Source organism: Epinephelus fuscoguttatus, linkage group LG9 (assembly GCF_011397635.1).
Source record: "Epinephelus fuscoguttatus linkage group LG9, E.fuscoguttatus.final_Chr_v1".
Classification (NCBI taxonomy): domain Eukaryota; kingdom Metazoa; phylum Chordata; class Actinopteri; order Perciformes; family Serranidae; genus Epinephelus; species Epinephelus fuscoguttatus.
The window spans coordinates 19,464,272-19,489,716 of NC_064760.1; the positions used below are offsets into that span (position 1 = coordinate 19,464,272).

The 25,445-nt window shown below is 41.8% G+C and overlaps 1 protein-coding gene across 2 annotated transcripts in view; it reads right to left on the reverse strand.

Annotated features, from left to right (window-relative positions):
- Positions 1–2,671: 2,671 nt before the first annotated feature.
- The window catches only part of lnx2b (ligand of numb-protein X 2b), a 29,663-nt gene continuing 6,889 nt past the window's right edge, over positions 2,672–25,445 (reverse strand). Inside the window, exons 1-10 of one of the 2 annotated variants that reach the window (XM_049585719.1) lie at positions 24,841–25,101; positions 22,742–23,330; positions 19,801–19,994; positions 15,350–15,549; positions 12,276–12,704; positions 11,500–11,646; positions 9,624–9,798; positions 6,158–6,401; positions 5,908–6,066; positions 2,672–5,749 (exon numbers count right to left, since the gene is read on the reverse strand). In XM_049585719.1, the coding sequence (XP_049441676.1) occupies positions 5,614–5,749; positions 5,908–6,066; positions 6,158–6,401; positions 9,624–9,798; positions 11,500–11,646; positions 12,276–12,704; positions 15,350–15,549; positions 19,801–19,994; positions 22,742–23,148 (2,091 nt within the window). In that variant the 5' untranslated portion in view covers positions 23,149–23,330; positions 24,841–25,101 and the 3' untranslated portion in view covers positions 2,672–5,613. Of the gene's footprint in view, positions 5,750–5,907; positions 6,067–6,157; positions 6,402–9,623; positions 9,799–11,499; positions 11,647–12,275; positions 12,705–15,349; positions 15,550–19,800; positions 19,995–22,741; positions 23,331–24,840; positions 25,102–25,445 lie in introns of those variants that run through there. The other variant, XM_049585718.1, reaches the window with a different exon arrangement.

Consider the following 25,445-nt stretch of genomic DNA (forward strand, 5'->3'; position numbering starts at 1 on the left):
AGCAAGCTAGGCTACGACAAAATTGCAAACCTACTTTGATTAAAAGAAAATTAAAATTTTAAAACATGGACATGTCCTGCAAATAACATGAGACATCAGTATGTCACTTTCTCTTCCTTCTTAATACTGTTCTCTTCCTTTCTGACTCTTTTCCCGGCCCTTGTTACATCTATTTCTCTGGTGTCCACTGCAAATCCACTAAATATATACAGTCTATGGGCAAGACAAGTGAGAGACATGCCAAGAAGTGCAATGTAGCCAATCAGAGGTAGAGTAGAGCGGGTTTTTGCCAAGAAAATCCAATAGCGAAAGCAGTAAGCAGAATAAACTGAAGGATTAGTATGTAACGTCATATGGAAGTGCTTCACTTGTCTACATACCTCGGTGTGGCGCTGGTGTCAGTCATATTACTTATCCTCTGTTTTATTATCCTTACTTTTATCCAGACCTCTGCAGAAAAAACATCCGCTGCACTCCAGAGTAATTCCAGGGAAAAGGAGCTTGCAACTTTTGTGGATGCTACCCCACAACTCAGCCAATTAATCAGATTCGCTACTGAAAAGCTATTTGACTCAGAAAGTAGTGAATCTACCACCACGCTAAGGAGAGATGTGCATGCATCTACTCATGGACGAGAGGCTTGGGACAGTACGAAATGTAATAATAATGTAAACATTACTGGTGTCCTCGGCTAGCAGTAGATGCACGTGACCTTCTGGGCAGTGATGCGGTTGGCAGGTGTAGTTCGGTAGAAAGAAAATAGTTCCTACATGAAAAGCTCACAACAAGGTCTGTGGATTATCCTGAGTCACCGGGTCATGATTTCTGCAAAGAGACATTGCTGCTGAGTTTTTAAAATGTATATTTTGGCACTTTGAGCACCACAAGCTGAGTGCCATCTGGTTCCATTATACTGGAGAGAAGACATACATCTTTACGGCTGATATCACCAACATTCTGCAACTCACACTAAAACTATCTATACCGATAAACAGCACTACAGGTGAGAGGAGAAATATGTAGTTTTGGTTTGGGGGTGAACTGTCCCTTTAATAGAACTTTAAATATAGGACTTGTGCTCCTGTTTGCACATTGCTACTACTACCCTAGTGCTTTTTCCACCACTGGTAACTCACTCAGCATGTGACTCTTAAGTTTCTGTGTGACTTTCAGTGACTTTACAGGGCCAAACGTGTTTGTGTCTTCATGGTGCTGCAGACTCTGAGGCCTTTCAGAGCAGGTGTGTGTATTGAGATCATGTGACACGTAGACTGCCCACAGGTGGACTTAATTTTACTAATCATGTGATGTATGGAAGTAAAGGTGAACAAATCTTTTTCTTTACCTCACCAACTCTGACTTTTTTAGTAAGTCTGTTTCATAAAATCCAAATTACTATCCATCTAAGTTACAGATTGTTGTGCAACAAAAAAGGCAAAATGCCAAGGGCAGGTTGATACTTTTTCAAGGCGCTGTGCAAGCCGCTTCTGCAGCAAGTTGTACTGGTTGTTCTGTCTTGTGTGTTTGCATGCACAAACAAAAGTCTGTCTGGGTGGATGTGTGACAGAAGATGAGAGGCTGTAAATTGTCATGTGTGTGTTTGGACATTCAGATATTCACAAACTTGAACTGTACATTCAGTCCTCCCTTCAGACACTTTGAACCACCTACAGCTTATGTAATACAGTTTCTCTGTGCACAGATGGTGTGCATACTTTATACAAACATGAGTCTGGTCAGCTTTAGTTTTGCATATTCATGTAAGGACTGCTGAGCTTAGGTTTCGTGTAAGAAAGAAAAAAATATTAATGTCACAGAGACTCTAAAGTAAGAAAGGAGCCTGGGTCACTTCTTTTGTCTGTACAGTGTCTGTCCACTAGGGGTCAGGCTGAGCCATGAACAGACTGTACACTTTATTGGACATCACCACATACTGGACATAACCACTGGGGTAAAGAATTTCAGGCATTCAGCCATCTGCACTTATTTTATTATTATTATATTCTTTTAAAATTTTTATGTTTTTTTAATGAGCTGCATCATAAGTTCAGATAACCGAATGCCTGAAATAAATAAAAATAAATATATAAAATGATGAAAAAATATGTAAAAAATACATATGCGTAATATTGTTACATACATACACACATTTACATTTTTTTCATTATTTTATTTTCATTTATTTGTATTTTTTAATGTATTTTATTATTTTTATTATTAATATTGTCATTAATTTGATTTTATTACTTATCTAATTAATTTTCATGATCATTGTCATGATTCATGATCTCTCCATTTAGAAAGGTATTCACCTGTGTATATATATCCATAAAGGGGCATTGAAACTTCAACACCTAACTATTGACTCATGTAGGCCGAGTAATTTAATAAACAACTGTTTAAAAAAGAAGAACAGTTTGTTATCTATTCAGGAACGTGGCACAACAAAACCCCTCTGATCTGTCTCACCATTATGACACTAGAACCAATAGCAGTGTGTGAAGCCCAGTAACATAACATTCATGTAAACATATGAGCTGCAGCGATTCTTCATTATTTTCCTGTCACTTTAGGTGAATAAGATAAAATATTTTAGATTCAAAATTGCGAAAAACCCAGACTCCATCTGTCCCCGTCCCCGTCCCCGCAGCGCAGTTAACAGAAGAACAGCTTGATTTGGTATAATTTTATTGAACATAATGAAACAGTGGATGGGCTGATACACTCATTACCTACTGTATATATACTGTATATATCACAACCACTCTGACTCCAAAACAAAATCTTACATGTATTATTCAATAAGTTTTGTCTCAATCAAGACACGAGAAAGGCCACTGGGAATGTGTTGACACGAAAAGAACGAGGTAACACAAATTTATCTGAACACGGCCGCTATAAACAGTTCTTAATGAGGGGAGGGGGGAACATATTATGGTAGAGTGAAGTTTAAGGCAAGTACATTCTGGTTTGTCCTTCAAATGTCGACAAGGCACCCATTTATCAGAGTCGTTCAGTGTGATGTCATGTCAAAATAAATACAGAGCACTGGTCAATGGACACGTCGGCTGAATTTCTTATTTATAGACTAACAAAACTTTTGATTAAGAGAATTATTTGCTTCTATTGACCAGCTCAGTGTTTTAAACATTTTAAAAGTTTATGTCCTGTTGCAGAATTTAAATCAGGAGCAGGAACAGGAAATAGACTTGGACCCAAGCTGTTTCCTTCCAAAGCAATCCTGATTAAATGTTCTGCACAGGTTTCCTGTTGAGTTTAAGAGTGTGTTATATTTTACTGATTCCTTTTATGGCTTAGATAGGACTGGGGCTCAGATATCTCAGACTCTTTAGGCCCCTTTAAACTGGTCATTTCTGTCTGTGTTTGTATTAAAGTGTCAAACTAAAAGCGACAGCAGGTCTCTCCTCTGGCTTTACAACAACCTTCCTGTTAAAACCAAATTTTCTTTTTGCAGCTTTACAGGAATTTTTTGTATTTTTCAACCTGGACCCTTTATCCTCATATTTTTTGCATCTAAGTGACTAAGGGAGACAACCATTTTTGAAACTGGTCCAGTATTGAGCAAGACCGCTGTGAAACAGGCTGCAGTGTAAACACTCGGGGCATTTGTGTACCATATGGAAAGGGAACACTACAGGTACGATCAGTTCTTTTAACCAGAAACAGCCCCGAAATCACCATGGACAAAATCACCAGACTCCATTTAAATAAACACTAATTTTAGGGTGTTTAGAGCCAGCATATTTTCAAAATAAGTGGGTGGATTAAAGGTTTATTTCAACCAAATTCAGTTGGTCAGTAATAGTTGGAACAGTGGGAAAAATAACCAAGACAGTTTTTGTGGCTTTTTATTGTTTCTGCCGACTTTGAATGAAGCGTGTTTTACCATGATGAAATTACAGTTTATTGAATTGGAGTCTGGTAGATTTAGCAAAAGCAACTTCAGAGCTGTTTCTGGTTTAACAAAAAGGATCTACTCTTAAACAAAAAAGGTTTTCCTCTGTAGTGATCCTTTCCAATAATGTTGTCAAACGCTGTATGGTATGGTACAGTACCGCTCTGTTAGGTACACATTTTTTCAGTTTCCACTGTGAAAAGTTGTGGATGGCACCAATGAAACTGCTCCAGACCGTCCCCATTTTGGTCCCCCCTCTGTTGGGGTACCTAGCACACAGATCTGGTACTAAGAGGTGGAGCTGTGAACACTGCAGTCCGTTGATTGGTCAATAGAGGACGGTCACTCTGCTCAGGGCTGAGTTGTGGCTGGTTTTGCATAACTTAAATTTCACTGTGACAACTTTGACCATTACTTTAGTTTTTTTATGACATACACTTTTAGTAATGAGTGGATCTTCAAGTGTTTATATATATTAATTTCGACTGGATTACGTAACCAGCATAAATTCTAATCCCCGCTCCGTGAGGGCTCCACCAACAGTAAACCCCTGAGCTTGCCTGAGAAGGACTAAATGCACAAACCTGCTATTTTTAAATATCCCATGGAGAGAGACTCTCACTGCAGCCTGTTTTATTTTGTTTTGAAAATGTCAGCTTGCAGCCTCGTTCTGTGGCCGATCAACGAGGTGCAGACTTCCATCTGTGTCACCGGTAATGAGGTAATACAGAGTGTTGGACGGAGCAGTGAGTGACAACAACCCCACCCACATTTAAGATGCTGGGGTCTAGGTACCATGTCTGAAGGGTTACTGGTGGTTCCAAAGGTACCATACTGAAAGTGTTTGGTGGAAATGGGACTTATTAATCTGAGCCTGTCAAAGGTAAAAACAAGCACATTTAATGGATGTACATTGACAGTGATGTGCCCATTAGTTACGCTGCAGCCTGTTTCCTTGCCTGCAGCGCTCTTGCTCAATACGGGACCAGTTAAAAAAAATTGTTGTTGTCGTCATTACTCACTTAGACATAAAATCATGGGAAAATAGAGTCAATGTTGAACAAAAAAAGTGAAACAAAATAGAGTTAATAAAACTACACTAAAGGACTAGCTAAAGGACAGGAGGATTTATCTGTCTTTGGCATGAGTCTGTACGGTCAGCAGCCATCGTGTTATATATAGTCATCTATAATTCTTCATCACAACTGTCTACATATATGGTAAGCACTACATTTCATCTTTGGGTGAAGACATGACTAACAAATGATAACAGGAAAGTAAAATATAAAGTATTCAGAAAAGGATCAAAAAGATGTTCCAAAAACAAACTATCCTTTCAGTTTGTCCTTAAGGATATAATCCACTGATTGTCATCATCTTTGCACCCTGATTACACCCATTTTGTTCAATCATCTGTGTGAGAGTGTGAGAGGACACTGAAACAAGGAGGTCACTGCTGAGTCCACGCTCAGGGGAGTCTTTCCCACTGTACACCAAATGGTTCTTGAGCACATGTGTTCTATGTTACACTACTGATCAACAGTCTGAACAATGTAACCGAGCAGTGAGTTACATATGGAAGGGACAGTGAGTGGCCCAGTCAGGAATGCAGCTGAGCAGGGCGAGGATCTGTGTGTGTGCTATGATTAAAGAGGCTAATTAAAAGAGAGGAGGGTGAATGTGCAGGTGTGTTTTTGCTACACTAGACTCCCAGGCCAGGACACCACAGTCAACGTGACTTTATTCTTCTGCAGCTTCAGCATGGGGATGAGAGAGGAGTTGTTCATTCCCACTGTTGTGGCTCCATTCACCGCGACGATCTCATCGCCGCACCTGGAGGGGACCGCAGACCGTTAATGTGGACAGAGATGAAACAATGCAGGGGCTGATTACTGCGTGTGCTTCAAAGACTCTGTTGTGAGCAAGTTAATGCAGGAACTATTTTTACACACCAAAACAGTGTAGAGGGAAAATGTGTTTTTGTTACTTACTTGAGGCGTCCGTCAAAGTGAGCAGGGGTACCAGGCACAATGGTTTTGATGAAGAAAGGCTGCTGGCCATGGCTCTCCTCGTAGCCGCCGACGATACTGAAGCCCCAGCTCTCGTTGTTGGTCTTCTGCAGGACAATGTCCCGACACCAGTGCATGGGGCTGAAACAACAAGGCCAGAGTCAGAGCTGGCTCTTTCACACACAAACGAACAGAGCACACTTGAAGAAGAGAAGCAGAACTCTGGCTCTACCTTGGTAATCCCAGCCAGCGAGTCCACAGCGGCGTCCAGTTGAGGGTGTCGTCTCGTGGGTCATCCAGAGTGTCCAGTTCGTCCTTGCTGCCAGCCTCTGCGTCGTCCTCTGACTCCTCGGAGAGGGTCTGGATGACACGGAGCGACACCTGGGACTGAGCTGTCTGAACCTTCAGCACAGAGACTGCCTCGCTGTAGGTCAGCTGGGTCAGGTCGACACCGTTGATGCTGAGCAAAACGTCACCTGCGGAGACACAGATGACGTGATCAACATGGGCAGACATTTTAGTTAGGAGGATCTCTGGGTTCAACATGAAGAACAGTTTTTCATTTGACTGTTTTACTTAGGGGTGAACTTAATTTGGTGTCAGTTCAACCAGATGAATTAGACTAAGAAACTAAGACTTTGTCTACATTAAGCTGTCTAAACAAGAAAACACCATTGTTTTGATGAGGAGAACAGTTTTAGTCTGGATGGAGGGCTGAAACCAAGAGAATAGGAAGCGTTTACAAATTTAACCAGCTTAATGTGGACGTACTCTGGGGCTACACAACAGAGACAGACCAAACAGAGACCTTTCAAAGCCCTGCTGACCCTGTTTTAATTTAAAAACACTGCGGCTATATTTTAGTCTGGACAGGTGAAAACAGAGACATTTTAAAAACGATGATGCAGGAACCCTCGTTCACTTCCTGATTGGGTCTTATCAGTGACAGCTTGTCATGTCAAAACATTGCTAGGCCTACATACCTTTTGTGTTTTCATCCTTCTTGTGTGTGTGCTTATTTATTGTCATGGCTTCCTCCAGCAATGGATAATGCTCCTGATCCACTAACATGTTGCCATATTTGTTTTATAATGACTCACAGTCTCTGTTTTCCACTGTCTTGACCGCCTTATACTCGTGTTTCTTTCTTTAGTAATTTACTTTTTATTGGCATTTAACATTAAACCTCAACTGTGTGCATTCATCAGATTGACCCATTTATCCCAGTGTGAAACCAACTGTTCTATTTTATGGTTGACAAATGCTGTTATCTTCTCCATTTTGTAAATGTCCACTGTAATGTCGATCCATACTTTTAGGGTTGGGCTCTCCTGCAATAGCCATTTCCTGGTAAGAGTCCTTTTTTCCACCCACCAGCAATATATTCATCATCCATTAGTCATTTTTTGGTTATTCCTGAGGTATACACCCAAAAAATATAAACTTACTCACTAGTGGCACAGCACATTATGCAGAGTCCGACGTTAAGGTTTTTTCCTACTTGCCCTGCTGGGCAAGTACTTCTCAAATCTACTTGCCCCATCTAAATTCTTACTTGCCCTGCCTAAGAGGTTCTTTTTCTGGCTGTATGGTGCATATTTTCACTCATGACTTATATCTTACGTCAGCAGAGATGCTCAGCCAATGGAGGCAGCAGCACATAAAAAAGCAGCACACTGCAACTGGCCCCTCCGAGGACAGAAACAGGAGAGGAAATACACGATTACAGGCCTGGAGTTAAGATATTTTTAGGGCAAGGCCACTTTGGCCTTTGATAAATATAAATTTATTGAGGCATCACGGCCAAAATCTGGGGCACCAAGGCCAAAACCAATGGTGCAATAAGAATATGTGCTAACTACATTGAATGAAGACAAAACAATATATGTGTTGAAAAACAGCACTGAGTTTATTAAAACTGGGTGTGCATGACTGGGGATATATCTCATTTCTTGTTGTTTTGATTCATGTCCCTTATTTTTTAAGTCTTTGAAATCCCTTTATTCTTTTGTTATCTCCTAGTTATTAAGAAATTATTATTAGAAGAAGATTCTTTATTGTCCTTTCTCAGCACATTACATACTGTACATTTGACCTCTGCATTTGACCCATCCTACTGTATACATTGGGAGCAGTGGGCAGCCACAGTGCAGCGTCCGGGGACCAACTCCAGCTCTTTTGCCAATGCCAGTGGTCAGGGTCATTGACAGGAGTATTCACCTCACATAGCCTACATATCTTTAATTATATAATTTATTTATATGTCTCTATGTATATTTTTACATAAAATATATATTTTATTTGACTTTAAAAAAATCCTCTTCCTTCATTTTATTTGACAATGTTTATTGTATTGTATTATATGTATTAATTCTCTACAGGATCTTGTATGTTCTGTAATGTGTGTTCAATTTATTAAAAGAAAAAAACAAAAAACGTTTTGGTGAACCCTGCAGCAAAGTGAACCCTCTTCCTCAGAGAGGATCTTTGCCTCCCTGTTTGTTCCTGGCGGCAGAGCAGAGTGAACCGTCTTTCTTAGAGGATCTTTGTCCCATGAGAGCAGGCACTAACAGCTGCTCTCCGTGTCCGCATTTAAAACAACTTTCGCTGGCAATTTGACAGTCACTAGAAGCACATTATGACCCTTTGTAAAAGCTTCTGTGTGGTACCTGTGTTGTACATGAGCTAACGTTAGCGGCTAAGGACTGAGAGGCTGTCCGGTATGTGTGTGGGTGTCCGAGTCGGTCCTGCTTGCCCGATCGAGCATGTCTGCACGGGGTCTGCTGGCCCGCCGGCTATTTTTTCTTGCCCCGGGCATTCGGGCAACCATTAATGTCGGACCCTGGACATTTGAAAATATCTTGTAGGGCTTTGTGTCTCCCTCTCCAGTAGTTTTTAATAACAGGGCAGTAGTCAAGTTACTTTAGGTAACAGTTTCACCAAGCCAAGAAATCTTTGGTCTTACTTTCACCATCACTGTTCTTCCTCTGTAGTGTTTTCTGTAACAAAGCAACCAACTGCAGAGTAGATTATCTACTTTCTGTTTACACCCGGCACTTGCATGTCCACTGTACGTGATATGTCATATGATAAGCGCTTTAAGGCGTGTTAGTATGGACAGAGATTATTTCTGAAGCGGTGCTGAAGTATGGAGATCATTTTCATTTTTAACGCAGGTCTGAAATGAAAATGTTAGTCTGGCCACAATGTTTAGAAACCAGACTTATCCCGAAGAAGTTGGTGTTAAGCCTTTATTTCAGCACACATCCTCTCCGTTTAAGTGCCCTTGAGCAACACATTGTACCTCTGAATAGAAGCACGATAAAAGAGGATTGTTCTTTTGTTATTCGGCCAACTGTCACATTGTAATGAATTTGCAAACTGGACTGTAAATACTTTCCCATAAATAGTTTCTTGCTGTTGCTGTGTTCAGTGTTATTTATCCAAAGTTTCTGACTTAACGTCTAAATTGAACTGAACCCATTCTCAAGATCAACTGACAAAACATAGCAAAAATTTGTCACATTTTTCAGATAAGTGTTTCAACAAAAAAAGTCTGATTAATTAATGATGAAAAAATATTTGTAGCCCTCGCCAAGACAGTAACGATACAAAGACACATTTCCAAGACTAAAACTTCTAGCACAAATTCCTGATTAAAAGGTCAGAATCACACATCACCAGATGCTGCTTTGTACCTCTTTTGATGGTGCCATCTCGGTGGAGACAGCCAACAGGCTGCACACTCGTGATATAAACGGGCAGACGACTGCGACAGTCCCTCCCCCCAGCGATGGTGATGCCCAGGGAAAGACGAGGCTCCTTCTTCAGGCTCACAGTCTTCTCCTGGCTGGAAAACCCACCTGGAGGATCCTGTGTGACAATGAGACAATTTAATACCAAGTGAAGACAAATATTGATCAGTATCACCATAGGAATTTTAAAGCAATGCTGGCCTCAGTCAGGATGCCATGTTTCACAAATTCTCCACAAGAATTATTGATTTATGTTCTTTTGTTTGATAAAACACACACACACACACACACACACACACACACACACACTTCAGCCTCTCCAGGCTCCTTTGACTTAATTGATTCCCCTACAAGACCACTCGTAGAAACAAATGTGAAACATTTGAGAAGGAGCTGAGAGGTAAGGGTAGAGGCAACGTGTGAGGATCAACACTGAGCTCTCGTAGCGGAAAAGATGTGTGGAAAATGACAGCTTCAACCGGCCTCCTTGTTTCACTCTGGAGTCTGTAAACCATCAGAAGGGAAGCTGGGGGAGGAGGGGGCTCTTCCTCCCCCCAGCAGGGAACCCATCCCCCCCAGCAAGACGAAAAGGCTCGACTCTGCAGGCGAAAGCTAACTGTTACCAGCTTTGATCCTCTGCCACCCAAAGAAACAACCAAAAAACAACAAGACAGTGGCCCCGTAGCGGCAGAGTGAGCAGCACCCCAGGCCTTTTGATCAGGACAGAGGGAGGCCCCGGAGAAGGGCTTTCATCTCTGCTCACCGACGCAGGTGTCTGCTCGCAAAGCTTCTCACCCCCCATGGGGGGGTTACTATTCTTTCTACGGATAGTGTATGGCACAATTTAGTGTGACCAACAAAGGAGCAATCGTCACAATTACACTGTGTAAACACAAACATGTAAGCTTTGTAAGATGCTGCGAACAACACTGTGGTTAGAGTTAATCGTCTCATGTTGCCAGATTGATCTCTGCATCGCTGTATCAGCACGAGGGAAAGCTCTGGAAGCAGACATTATCGTTCTGCTATAAGTGAAAAACACTTTGGCTTGTTTATATTTCTTAAAACCAATCACAATTGTCTTGGGCAGCGCTCAGGCAAGGACGCAGCAGAGTCCATGCAAAATGGTGTCAGGGCGTAACTTGATTTGGAAGATAGGGTGGCGAGCACTGTCACTAAAATGGCTAGCTCTCCACAAATGGAACTGCCATAAAAACCAGCAACAGATATATGTTGACTGTGTGATTCGACTTTCACTGCTAAAAATGACAAGTAACTTAATCAGCGCCCTAGAGGTCAACCCTGACAACTTGAGCTCTGGAGGAACTCACTCAGCACGGTAAAGCTTCAGATTTGCAGTAAGTTGGTGAAGCCAATGTCACTGGCAAATGCTGCTGCCAGAATTAAAAGATGTGGCCAAACAACTCTGACACACTGTGACAGAAAATGAGAGCATGAGAGTCCTGTGAAGTAAAGTCTGGGATTTTCCAAGTTGTTTTGATCGTGGTGGATCTTCACAATAATCCACCAAAAGAACAATGTGGGCCTTATTGCACGATCCAAATCTACGTCAAAACTTGGGCGCGTAGGTTATTTATGTTGTTTCTCGCAGTGATGGGGATTTTTTAACACACAGACAGCGGAAGGGGACGAGAATACCTGCCTCGATAGCCAGCCGCCAATGGTTTATAACCATAGTCCACACCCAGTGAGTCAAACTAGATTTCCACCATTTAACAGCTAACAAGAGCCTGGATGAATGTGGATAAAAATATTTCATAGAAGAAATAGTTTGAGCATTAGTTTGTGAGGAAATGACCTTCATGTAGGTGGACCGGCGCCTGAAGTACTGCGGCTCAGGCGCCCTCCTGGCTGCTCTGCTGTGTTGTCCCTCTCTGCTGCTTCCTCCTTCCTCCTGAGTCTCTGCAGGTCTCATCACCACAAAATTCACACGCACCTCACTCGCCTACAAACACAAGAAAAAGCAATTAATACCACAGCAAATACTACACTCTACACATGAGCCTGAAATACACACATGCTCCAAGCTGTTGGGGGTTTGGTGCCTTTCTCAAGGTTAACTGGCACCTCTCCAGCTACCAGTCCACACTCTGAACCATGGTCCATGTGGGACTTGAACTGGCCACCCTCCAGTTTCTAAGCCAAGTCCCTGCCACTCTTTCAAATCAAGGGAAAACGTGCTAAAAATAGGCAACAGACTCCTTTCCCATTCCTGGTGGACCAGAGCTCTGTACATCACTCTACAGTAAACAAGAATGGCTTTCTTTTTTTTTTTTTTTTAACTGGTGTGTCACCTTTATTGTCACAAATGTGCTGGAAAACAAGGTTAGTAAAAGGTTAGTGCACTACTTTCTGGAAACCATCCTCAAAATCCTGCTGCATTCCCCAAATGCAGCAGCATAGATAGGTTCAAACTAGTCCATGCTCACAGCTAAACTATCACAATAACAAAATGTTCAACATACCAAACAAACTCAGCCTGGAAGAAAGGAAAGCAGTCTTTAAAGTCATAGAAAATGGTTTATGATAATGTTGGGTGTTATTTCTAGTTAATGTACATGTCCTTTAAGATACCTGTATGATCTGGGCAGCACTCTCAGGTGTACCGTGCCTCAGATCGTGTCCATTGATGGCCAGTACTTTGTCATTGTTCCTCAGTTTTCCATCTTTGGCTGCCAAACCACCAGACAGCAGGTCCAGGATGAAAACTCCGCTCTCGTCTGATTTGCGGATGAGTTTGATGCCGAGCGGTTCGCTGCGCTGACTCTTCATGAGCGTCACCTGCAGTACTGTGCCCGGGTTGTGATTGGTAGCGTTGCCATGGGGACTGTGAGAGGACTGGGAGGCAGTGGATGTGGTGCTGGAGGAAGGGTGATGATCAGAACGTGGATCCCTTGTTTTGAAGCCTTTCTCCTGCATGACAGTGAGCCGGAGGAGAGAAGGCTGCCGCAGCACTGCGATGGCCCGAGAGTGGGGGACTGAAGCCAGACTGATGTCATTCACCTGGAGACATGACACCGTGGAGAGAAGAGACAACAGTCAGTGGTGCAGCAGCCTAATGCAAACATTACAGTGCACACTTTTTGTTGAGCAGAAAAGTGGGAATAATTTATTGTGTTCCTTTTCCTCCAGGATAACTTTATAAACGCCATAAAGTGGCACCCTGATGTGTTGTTAAAACTTAAAGCTCTGTTTTATTTATGCCGTCTCACTTTTATATCATATCTGCATCTCCTGCAACAGAATCAGAACAAATACTTGTTACAAGACAACATCAGCTTGCCTCTTCTGTTTAAAATAAGACCCTGTCAAAGAAATATTTACCTCACAATTCTGATGTGAAATTAAGCTGTCACAAAAATCAATGCATCGATTCAAAGGGAAGAGAAAGATTGAGTTTCAAGATCTGAATGACGCAACTTCGCTCGTCTCCACGGTATCTCTTTACATCCACCACCTTTCCAAGCAGCCAAAAATCTCCAGCTAATGTTTCACATCCTGGAGGCAGCCTTTTTGACGGCAGGTTTTGTTTTCTTATTCAGGTTTGTGATTGGTTGGTTTCGGAAGGGAAAGCTAGATTTTGGAGGACACACTGAGGCAGGGCTGCCAGAGCCGAATCTGAAATAGTCTATAAGCTCGGCTTACAGCGGTGCTGCGTTCCAGGAGAACCGGAGGGAAGAAATACAAGGAGGAGGACACTGTTGGAGGAGAGGAAGCCACAACTTATTAAAATCATCAGTTATATTCTGCAACTCCATTCTCCTCTGTGGAAACTCTTACTGCAAATAAACCATACTCAAAAAAGTTCATAAATACATATAAAATTTTCACGGGTCAGTTGACACTGACCTCTAACATGTTGATAAAATGTCTATAAAATTGTGGAATTGCAACTACTTTGATAATCAATTAATTGCTTGTAATCTTTCAAGCAAACATGCCAAACATTTGTTGACTCCAGGTTCTCAAATTAAAGATTTTGTGGCTTTTTAAGGTCTTACATTGTAAGTCAAAACAAGACATTTGATGACGTCACATTGAGCTTTATGACAGGCCTATTCAACTGACAGCCTGACGAGCCACATCTGACCCATGAGCAGGCTCCGAGTGGCCCGGCATAGACTACATAAATCTGATTTTATGCTATATGACAAAATATGTACCCTACATATATAGTGTCTAAAAGTAGCCAAAGAGTGAGCTGCCTCACTTTCTTCCCATCTCTGTTGAGTTACATATGCACAGTACTAATTGAGTAGGATGTACAGATTGATGTAGTGACAGCACCAATCATATCTTTTACAAATCAGGGTCATCTGAAACAGCTCTGACCATGCTCGGTATATTTTTTTAAACACCTGGGCTGTGGTCAAATATTTTTGAATACATCCTTAATCTCAACACTTTTCCTTGACCTCCATTTAAAACGACATGAGGTGAGGTGAGGTGAGGTGAAGCGTGTGTGTGTGTGTGTGTGTGTGTGTGTGTGTCTTTGTATGTGTGTGTGTGTGAGAGAGGGGAGAGAGGGAGGAGACACTGTTGGTCACTATCACTGCCACTTGTTATGGTTCTATGTATTGATAGTGCTTTTTTATTGTGTTCCTGCACTGTGTGATGTGCCTGGGTTAAATATGTGACTGTTGCCTTTTATTTCAAAGGTGAAATGACGAACATTTCTATTTTGTTAATATGTTCATTTAATTTGTGTGAAATTTGTCATTACCAAAAGGAAAATAACTGCTTTAAATAGGCTGCTGGAAATGACTGGCCCATCTATATTTCCTGGTTTTTATATTCAGCGGCACGGTGGTCTGGTGGTTAGCACTGTCGCCTCACAGCAAGAGGGTTCCCGGTTCGATCCCGGGTGTGGGAGCCCTTCTGTGCGGAGTTTGCATGTTCTCCCCGTGTCAGCGTGGGTTCTCTCCGGGCACTCCAGCTTCCTCCCACAGTCCAAAGACATGCAGGTCAATTGGTGACTCTAAATTGTCCGTAGGTGTGAATGTGAGCGTGAATGGATGTTTGTCTCTATGTGTCAGCCCTGCGATAGTCTGGCGACCTGTCCAGGGTGTACCCTGCCTCTCGCCCGATGTCAGCTGGGATAGGCTCCAGCCCCCCCATGATATATTCAGCCCAACTGAATAGCCCTGCTCTGTGATATTGTTTTCTGATGTTTTGTAGCCCAAACAATCAATCTATAAATTGAGAAAATTATCAGAAGATTAATTGATTATGAAAAGAATCATTAACGGCACAATAAATTATTACCACTACCAGAAACCTCATCTCAATGTTTCATAATAACTATGGTTCTGTTACCACTACCAGAAACCTCATCTCAATGTTTCATAATAACTATGGTTCTGTAACTGTTTCAAAAACAACAATAGTCAGGTAAAGCTGCTCACACTGACACCGACATGTTTGGCCCGAGAATTTTTAACCACGCCTTGTTACCATGGAGCTAAAACTTGTTTAACCTGCATATCAACTTTCCCATTCCTCGCCACAAGGCTCTGTGTTTACAATACTATGGGAATGCAATGACAAAGTGTTGATGCAAAAATATGCTGAAGTGATCTGTGTCATGCTTCACCACCGGGATTTGTCTGAATTCCCATGCTGAAGAGGAGATGATTCATTGTGCTCACCTCTAAGATGTGGTCCCCCGGGGCCAGTCTGCCATCACGAGCTGCTAGCGAGTCCCGGACAATCTCCTGGATGACTATGTTCCCCAGTGGTGTGTCTTTCCCCCCCACGATGCGAAGGCCCAGCTCCTCCTCTGGCTCCTCTCTGAACAGCTCCACCATGTTGGCCTCAGCCACCAGACTGGACCGCAGGGGGGTGTTGTCTGGAGGGAAGATCAATAGACAACCAAGTGGAATAAATACTAATGTTTATGAAGCAAATACTCCCACTCTTCGGCTTTTGTTGGCTGAATGCACCTTTTAAATACCTGACAAGCATACAGTATGTAGTAATTAATTTAAGGGTGGTTTCACACCTGTAGTTTGGTTCTTTGGTCCAGAACAAGGAAACAAATATACATTGTTTAATTTAGTTCTGGTGTGGTTCTTGATCAAGTTGACTTTATACAAACAAACCAAGAGGAGTAAACATGAACTTATACAAACTGACAGGTAACTCCTTAATTAGAGAGTTTTGGTGATTGACATCCTGCTTCATCAGGAATCATGTGGGGAAGTCAAATTCCGGTGACTGACATAAATTTATGCAGCACTTTAATGCTTCAGATGTGTATATTTATGTTCTTTGGTGTCACAGAGAGCTCACTGATTATGAGCATTATTAGTATTATTTGACTGCAATACAACCGCATTTTATAAATAATGACTAACGAACAGAGACAGGATGAAAAGGAGGCATCTTGTACAGTAATGATTCAGGGCTAATAAAGTACAAGGAGTTGGGTACAAGCACAGCAGTTTCAACAGCTTTTGACCTATTACTCAGTGAAAACACTGACATGCAGATGTGTTACCATGGTAACCAAATGATTTGCATTAACAGGTTATATACATAGCCTCATAGAGTGCTCCGGGGTTAACGTTTTTCTGGAGGCCGACCCGAAAATTAGCATGGCACTGGTTCCCTTGTCAAAAAGCCAACTGGATTTTTCCATTGGATCATTTTGGATTATTACAGAAAATAAGCTCAGAAGTAACCAAAAGTTTATGATGTTTACATGTTTTATTCAGCAAGATAATCGTCACAAATGAACACCACTTTCATGAATATTGAAGCCCAAATGCAATGCCTTAGGTAAACAGCTAAGGTTAGGCTATAAACTAACTACACCATAGTCACATGACCTAATGTCACCACTTTAACAAAACTGTAGAGATGTGTTTGGTGCGGCTCAGCGTGATGACGTTCTGTAGTCTCACTTGGCTGCTTATTAGCAACTGCCTCTTTAAACACATAGAAGCTTCAAAGTTCACAAGTGGGGTATTTGATGATGAATTTCATGTCATAGAACAAAATGTGAAAGTCTCTTAAGCTTGTGTTAACCACAGACTCTTTTTCAGACATCTAACGAAAAACCCAGGGAACTGTGGGTGGTAAAATGCAAACTCATTTACGGGTTTTAGGACTCATTGCTGGAGCACTCTATACAGATCAACAATAGGATCGCGTCCTAAATGGATTTCACGATCAGCAGATGGATTTATACATTTTTTAAGTCATGCTAAAATGGTTTCTTTTACACAATGAACAAATTCCATCGGAGTCTGTTTAAAGACAAACCCAGACCCACCTTTTCAGGCAGTCACAGTTCAGTTGAACCAGCCCAAATGAACCATACTAATGAGGCAAGTACACCCGAGTTTGTTTAAACGGAACCAAACAGGATGGGTATGAAAGCATCATAAATGTCACTGCACCAGCCATCATTCCTATCAGGAGTTATAACACTGCAAGTTTATGAGCTAATTATATCTGGGAGTGCTACATCTCTAGAAATTATTCCAACAGGGCAAGAAACGAGCACTCAGGCAACCATACAGGTTTTAAACAAACTCCAAAGTTGGTCACACTCATGTGGAAGAAAAAGTAATATTATCACATTTTACAGACTAACTTCTGTGTTCGACCGTGGGACAGGACACACAACTTACCCATGCAAGGATGTTTTTATTTCACATAATTCAGGCGCCATAACTTTCACTTTCACCAACCAAATAACGTGGCTACTGTGTGCTGTTTACAGCTTCTCTGATTATCTGACTGCTTGTGTTTCCTGCCCCACCTGACTTCTTGGTAGTGATGTCACCATGTTTCCAAGATCTAAGCACGTACTTTAGTGAGAACGATGTTTCTGTAACTTGTAGCAATGGTGGCTAAAACTATAAAAATACGACCCATGTTGCAATTAAATTATCTTTTATAACAGCACTAGGGAGTTACTGCTACTTTACATTAACAAGTCACAGTTATTATGTAATAAGAACTTAAAAGAGATGTTTCATGTCTTTGTTAATGCTATCCCTCACAGACAATAAGACTCATGGAAAAATTAATGCCTTCACAGATATTGATCTTCTCATTTAACTTCCAGCAGAACACACACAGCACAAAACTCTATTATCTATTATCTAGAGTACACCTTCACCAGTACAGACATGTATTAAATTACATAATGCCGTGTCAAACAATAACCAGTTTTTGAACTTTAGGTGACTTTCTCTTTAGCAGCACACACCGAACTGCAACACTTGATAAGAAAATGAGTAAAGCAGAGCCCACAGCAACTTGTAATCATCCCAATACAATACTTCTAATGCACTGAAGCGCACACAATATCTCAACCTGGGGACTGATTTAGTGTGCACACACCAGCAGCACAAGTATCCACATGCTACAACTGACTTCTCGACAATGCTACCAATCTTTTTAGTTCAACAAGCATTACAAAGGCATGAATTTAAGGGATTGGATAGACTGGATGAGTCAACGTGCTGACATTTACATAAATGTGAAAATTTAATTCAAAATCAATAAATAAAAAGCTTAATTGTACATTGTATTTCACTTCGGTCTTGGCATACAGCAGTAATCTGATTAAAATTGCAATTATAGTGACAACAATGCAAACTTCTCTGCGGACACTGGTTACCAGTTGCCTGGCAACTATGTTTCAGTGAATTCTGGTCCCTGGTTCTGGCTTGCAGGTTACTGTAAGGGTTTTTCCTGGTGATGAGACTGTCTGGTTACCTCATCTGTGAGCGGCTACACATTCAACTACTTGGCTGATGATTCACCTGTGACAGGCTCCTCAAAACCTCCAGGCTAAAAACATCAGCGATCCTCGTCTGGGTGTTTTCGACAACCAACCCCCGCTGAAGGTGACGGGAACAGGGATTATGGTTTTCACCCTAAGCAAGGAAACTATTTCCGTTCAGCCTAGGACAGGGTTACTCAGCTTACTTTGCCTGGGCGCCACTTTTGGAAAATATAAGGAGGTCAGGGTCCAGTTAACAAACAAATATTAATAATTGATATATACATAATTAGCCGGGACCTCTGTCAGGGGGCTCAATAAGATCCTCCCCTGGCGCCTTTTGGATAAACAAGCTCTGTGTTGAAGGGGTTTTTTGTGCACTCTGGTAACCAGTGTGAATTAATTTATTTTTTATTGTGAGTTAGAAAATGTTCAGCGGGCCACCCTTCAACCTACTGTGGGCCAGATTTAGGCTATGGGATGGATGTTTAGTATCACTGCTATTACAGTGAGACACATTTTTCAGTGTCACAGGATTTGTCCAGCCTGCTACTACAAATTCTTTCCACAGAAGTGGGTATTTTAGCATTTACTAAATCCCGCCCCTTTTTGCTACATGCTCCAGTAACAGTTGAGCAAGCTTTGGCAGGACCTCAGTCATCTTTCCTCTTTCCTATTAGCTATTTCTGCTACGTGCAGGGCTCATCTATATTAAGAAGAAAACTTTTAAACATTGTTTAAAGATGTGGCTGGGGAACTGTCACATTATATTGTATAGCTAATGTTAGCAAAACACTCGCTAACTAGCTAGTTAACCCATAGCTACATCAAAACGAGTTAGCCTAATGTCAGATCACCAACGTCAGCCAGATTTGCTTTTGCCAGATGTCTCTAGTAATATTAAAAAGATTTGAACAAGGACAGATAGGTTGGTTGGCTGACATATTTTCACAATGATGTGAATCATCGTTAGCCAGAAATCAAGGCTAATGTTCCTTAGTTTGTATTATCTCTAAAAGGCCACTCTGAATTCACTTTTGGTGCTTTTTATTTAGACATACACAACACCTTTGTGAATATATCCCTCGCATACTGTAGTCCTTGCTTTTGGCTTCCAGCGCCCAGCTAGACGATACCGTCATCGCCATGTTTTTTTTTGTCTAGCTTGTCCAACATAGCTACACTAACTAATTGGGGCGTGACTTGGGGATCGCTCAGTTACCATATATGTGTGTACATAGGTACAAAGAAAACATGAAATCCCTGTAGTTGTGCTCTGTTGCTTGTTCAGAAAACAGACTCTTGGGATTGAATCGCCAATATAATGGTGGTTTTTAGTACAGTTAAATGACTCCATACCTTCCTCACTTTCTTCATAGGCAGGATTAATGAGCCCAGGTTCAGGCTGATCTCTGGTGGGATTTCGGGGCAGCGTTGCTGAATGTTTAGCATCACCAGACGACTCCCCGTCACTCTTACGCCCCTTTAGCTCATTCCACGAGGGCCTCTTCCTCTTCTCTGCTTCCTCCCTCAGTCTTCTAAAAACGGGACATCTGAGGAAAGACAGGAACATAAAGGAAAGTAGTAAAGAGAATGATATGACTGATGATCAACCAGTGAGTTTACTCTTTTGGAGAGAACACAATCTTTATGATGAAATGGAAGGTGTGCCAGAGATGAATGAACACAGAGATGGAGAGAAAGAAAATGGATGCTAAAAGTGTTTTGAGGGGACACAAGAAGAGAGTATTTATGCACAGGTTTCAGAAGAGAAGCACTATGCAGATGAGCAGACAATTCCACTGCATTGCAGAGTGTCTGGGTGAGAAGTTGAGTCTGATTAAGTCAGTCAGAGTGCTGGGACTGCTGCTTGTTCCTCATGCCCTGAACTTTGTCTCCTCATTGTTTGCACAGAGAGGCTGCAGCAGGACTATGAGCCGCCCACAACCGACTGCGTCATGCCTGAAGATAAGCGCCACACTGGCCATGTGAAAAACACATTGACTGACCTGCACCTCGCCTTGAGCTCAATAATTATAAGTTAGAGTGTTCAAAGAGGGAGACTGAGCTACCAGGAATGAATGGTTCAGCCTTAAAAAAGGGGGAAAACACAGCCTTTAAAAGATCACGTAGAGGAGAAACAATCAGTTTTGATAACAGTTATTTTACATTCCTGAGAAGTAGACAGACTTCTTTTGTCTTGACTTAAACTTCAGATCTTATGTTTCCACGCACTGTGTGTGTATGCAGGTACCAGTTGCTTACAATCAAATGTCTCCACTTTAAGTAATAGTTTGACATTTTGGGAAAAAACACTTGTCACCTTTTTGCTGAGAGCTACCTGATAATATTGATACCACCCTCATGACTGTACAAGCAAGCCAGGGGTAGCGAATTAATGACATAACAATGCAACATACTAGCCTGCGAATATTTCACAGCAAAACTACTCATACCAGTAGGGATGTGAATTTGCATCAGTAGCAACACTTGTTCAATAAAAGATTTTGATGTGAATAGATTTGCCAGCAGTGATGCAAATTTGCAACAACTACCAGGATCCTACTGACCCAGAGCAGTGTCTGTCTGAAGTAAGTTGTTGTAGAGCTGTGACTACTGTAAGCTATTTTATTGAGTTTCATGTTCTGAGTGAATCTGAGCTCCCTCTGGTTGACAGTTAGACAGTTTATATGTACAGGGCTTTTGGGGAATGTAGGAATTGAAGGAGTGAGTCTGGTATGTGCTGCCTTTGTCAGAAGTAAAAGATTCATCTTTGTTCAGGCTATGGAGCCATATTGTTGTTGTTTCATAATCCTCATAAGTATAGGTGCAGTGAAATGATGCCTTTATTTGCTGTGCGAAAGCTCTGAAAAACTGATCTTGTTCCGGAAAAAAAAATGATGGCAGTGTTTTACAGTGTACTATTCACATTTGTTTCAAATCACTCATGACTAGTGTTGATAAAAATATTGATTTATCAATACATATCGACTATGTCACTTTCTTGCCCTTTCTTCTCTCCAACAGCAAGTTGATGCTGGTGTATCAACACAGCCTCACATCCTCTCACGCACTCATATTGCTGTCTTCTCATCACTCATCTCATTTGCTCCGGTTGCATTTAGGCTTTGACAGCATGGTTTTGTTTTGTTTTCTCTTTGCATCTTATTGCATTTTGAATGTGTGACAACCTCAGAGGCTTTTCAACATGTGCACTACCCTAAGAATATTGTTTTCCTTAAGGTAAAAAAAGTTTTAATTACTGTTAATATTTATGACAGTCATTCTAAGAAAAGTTGTCACTTCAAATAAAATATACTGAGGTATGAAATAATTGCATTAAAAAAGCCCCTCGGTGTGTAAAGGCCTTTAAGGGTGCAAGTAGGCAGACAAGCCAAAAAAAAAGGTGGACGTTTCCACATGTTTTCAGTCTTGTTGCTGAGCAAACAGGCTGTAGCTTCATATTAAATTGGCAAGTAAGAGAAATATATCAATGTTCTTATCTAACTCTCAAATAAAGATTGTTTTGTTTAGAAATGTCAAACTATTCCCTTAATGACCACACAACCAGCCAGTGGGATTTGTTTTCAGTGAACTGTAGTAAGGCTCAGTCCAACACCTCATAGACAATGTAATTCAACTCTGGAGGGAATATGTCACTGTCACGTCTTCTTTATTCAGCGTTATCTTGCTATTAATTATGCTGTGCTCACTGCTTTGGTTAAATGCCAACCACCTTGTTATATAATGTACTACCTGTAATATACACAGCTCTTCAGATATAATCCTGGGTTCTCCCTGATATGCCTTATAAGCCTTGGCCTTAATTTGAACTCGTGCCTCGAATCCCTTGAATCTCTGCTAAAAGCCTTCACATGCTTCTTGACAAATTGATGAAATCCAGGACTCCAAATATACTGATGTACTGTCTCCCCCTCTCTTCATCTCTCATCATCCAGGAATTAACCTTAAAATCTTTGTAAATCAGCCTGTTGTTGGTGAAAATGTCTGCATTGTACTGTCCGAGGTTTTTCCCTGCTGCAGCTTAATCATATATAAGTTGAGGTTACTTTTTTTACAGCAAACGGTACTGTATTACCTGAGGTGGCTGATGGTTCAAAAAGTAGTATTTGCAAAACCACTGTACAGGATTACATTACTTCTTATGGCTGCTAATGATTGTTGTGATGCATTAACATCTAAAATAACACACTGTGTTATCAATCATTTTATGCAAAGGCTTGACAATATCCACTGCAACTGCTGTCATGACCTGCCAGCATCCCATCCAGAGTCCTACCTGTTGTGCAGGTGAGGCTGCAGCTCACAGCGCTGCATCTGGTGCTGACACTCTGAGGAGTGGGGGCACATCACAATCAGCTTGTCCAGCAGGTTCCTGACCAGCAAACTGGAGGGACGGCATTGCTGCAACTGCAGCCTCAGGCGGTCTACGGGGCAGAAGTCCTGCTCTTTCAAGAAGTTGCTCAGACAATGAAAGCAATATGTGTGGCCACAAGGGGTGTCCATAGGTCTGAGGAGGGGCTGCAGGCAGATGTGACAAACCAGTTCATCGTCCACATCATCCTGGTACTCGTACAGGTGGCTGTCCGGGCCATCGTGCACCTGGCCACACTCCTTACACACCCGGGCCCACGACAGACCCGGAGTGCTACTGCTGCTGGCAGCTTTGGTTTCTGTTGTAGCCATTGGCTGAAGACGATCAGTCCAAAATTCTCTGGAAATGATAAGCGTCCTCTTATCTCCTCAAGAACTGTGGGTGGTACACAAGTCTATGTCTGCGCGTCCAAAGTTAAAATCCATTCAAACTGTGAAAGTGAATTGACGATCCAGAGCCAAAAATGTTATCTCCATGTCTTCATTGTGATTTTCTGTTGAAAGAGAAAACAAAGTTAGGTCTCCTGCAGAAGTTGGGACTGTTCCTACTCGTACCGGCCAGCTCCACAGGAAATGACAAATCCACAGAGCAGCAGCAATATGGCAGCAAGCCGCAGCTGCTTCCTCTCAGCTAGTTTCCTGAGGGACAAAAGGAATTCTCATCTCAGCTAAAAATCACCATGCTCCACACTGAAGGGGCTAAACTCTGTGAAATGAGGCGAGAGAAAACTGACTAAAGTCAAACCCCTGCTAATAGGAAGGAACAAAGGCATGGCACTACACGAGAGTAAGAATTTTGAATGAAGTGGGCAGAAACACAACCCCCCATCACTAATGACCCCTTGCACCCAATCGGCAGTGGTCTCCATCCCTTTGTGCAGCTCCTAATCTCCTTTAATTCTCTCATACGGAGAGCGCTGATTAGGATCGCATTCTTTGCAGAAATTTTTGGCCATTTACTCCATGTATGAACAAGTAAATCAAATGAAAGGACATATCTTAAATTACAAATATGTTCAGTCATATCTCATAAAATGTAGCTTGTTAGATAAACTGCATCGTGTATGGATTTATTAATTGCTCATTATTTTTAGGAGCAGGAAGTGTGTGGAGGATTTAGGGAGATATATTGGCAAAAACAGAAGTTAATATAATAAGTATGTTTTCTTTAGTGTATAATCACCTGGAAATAAGAATCACCATGTTTTTGTTACCTTAAAATGAGACGTTTATATCTACATAAGGAGTGGGTACTCGTTCACGGAGTCCACCATGCTGCCCTGTCATGTTTCTACAGTAGCCGAGAACAGACAAAACAAACACCGCCTTTAAATAGGGCTGTACACTTTTTCCCATCAGCCACCATAGTTAGCAGCACTTTCTCTGACGAGCTGAACAGCAGTGGAAAAACACAGATTTTTATCAGGAAACTGCTTTGCTCTGTGTTTTTACCGGTTATTGTTACCAGGTCCATTTGTTTCGTAGAGGATGAGACCTCTGCAGATAATTTGGCTCCTGGCAAAAACCTCCTGAACATCTGGATTTTCAGTTATGTAAGAAAAAAACACGGTGAGCACACATTAAGTTTTGTGAGAAGCTTCAGTTTCAGTTGGGTTCAATCTCCAATCCTCACTGAAAAATATGCCACTAAATCCTCCACACTGCTCCTTTAAGTTAAGTAAATGGTTTTTGCATGATAATAAGTGAGGACTTTTGAGCTGAGCACTTTCCCAGGCAGCACTTCAGAAGACTTCATGCTGTCTGAGAGGCTGAACTGCCAGAGAAATTCACAAAACACCTCCAAATACCACCTTAAAAGGCATGACTTTGGACTAAGTGCACAAAGCAGTAAATAATAACATTGAAAGCACATGAAAAAGAAAACAATAAGCTACCACAATGAACTCACTACATTCAGTTTCCTTCTATATGTGACCTCAGTCCAAGATTTCAGGCACAAAAAGACTGCATTATCTTCAATGTTATTGCCTTGGAGCGACTCACCTGAGCTGATATCTTTGTTGTCAAGCACCCGGTAGCCACTGCACGCAAACACGAGACTCTAACCCCGGAGCTGCCTGAAGCCTGAATGAAACCAGAGCCCTGCCTCTCCAGGAGCACACCGTCAGAATAATGCCTGTGTGTGTGTGTGTGTGTGTGTGTGTGTGTGTGTGTGTGTGTGTGTGTGTGTCTGTGGATACATATCGGTGTGCATGAGCGTGGATGTGTATGAGATCTGACTGCACCGGTGTGAGGCAGAGTGAGCGGAAAGTGTTCCTTCTGCCTCTGTTAATGCCTGTGAATGTGTGTGTGTATGTGTGTGTCGGGGGGTGGGGTCTCAGACTGCTGATGTTGCACTACTACAGGTAAAGTACTCTTAGCTGATCGACTGATTGCAAACACACACGACCCCATCACAAATATGTGCACACACGTCTCTCCACATACATACACACTGGTTGAGGTCACACAGGCCTTCTTTCCCTCTTTGTCTTTTCTTTGTACAAGTGATACCTCGTCCTGTAACGGATAGGGGTCATGGATCCTGTAGCACAGCAAGGGAAGCACAGCAGAAACCAGGCTGCGCTCCATTTATTTAAAAAAACACG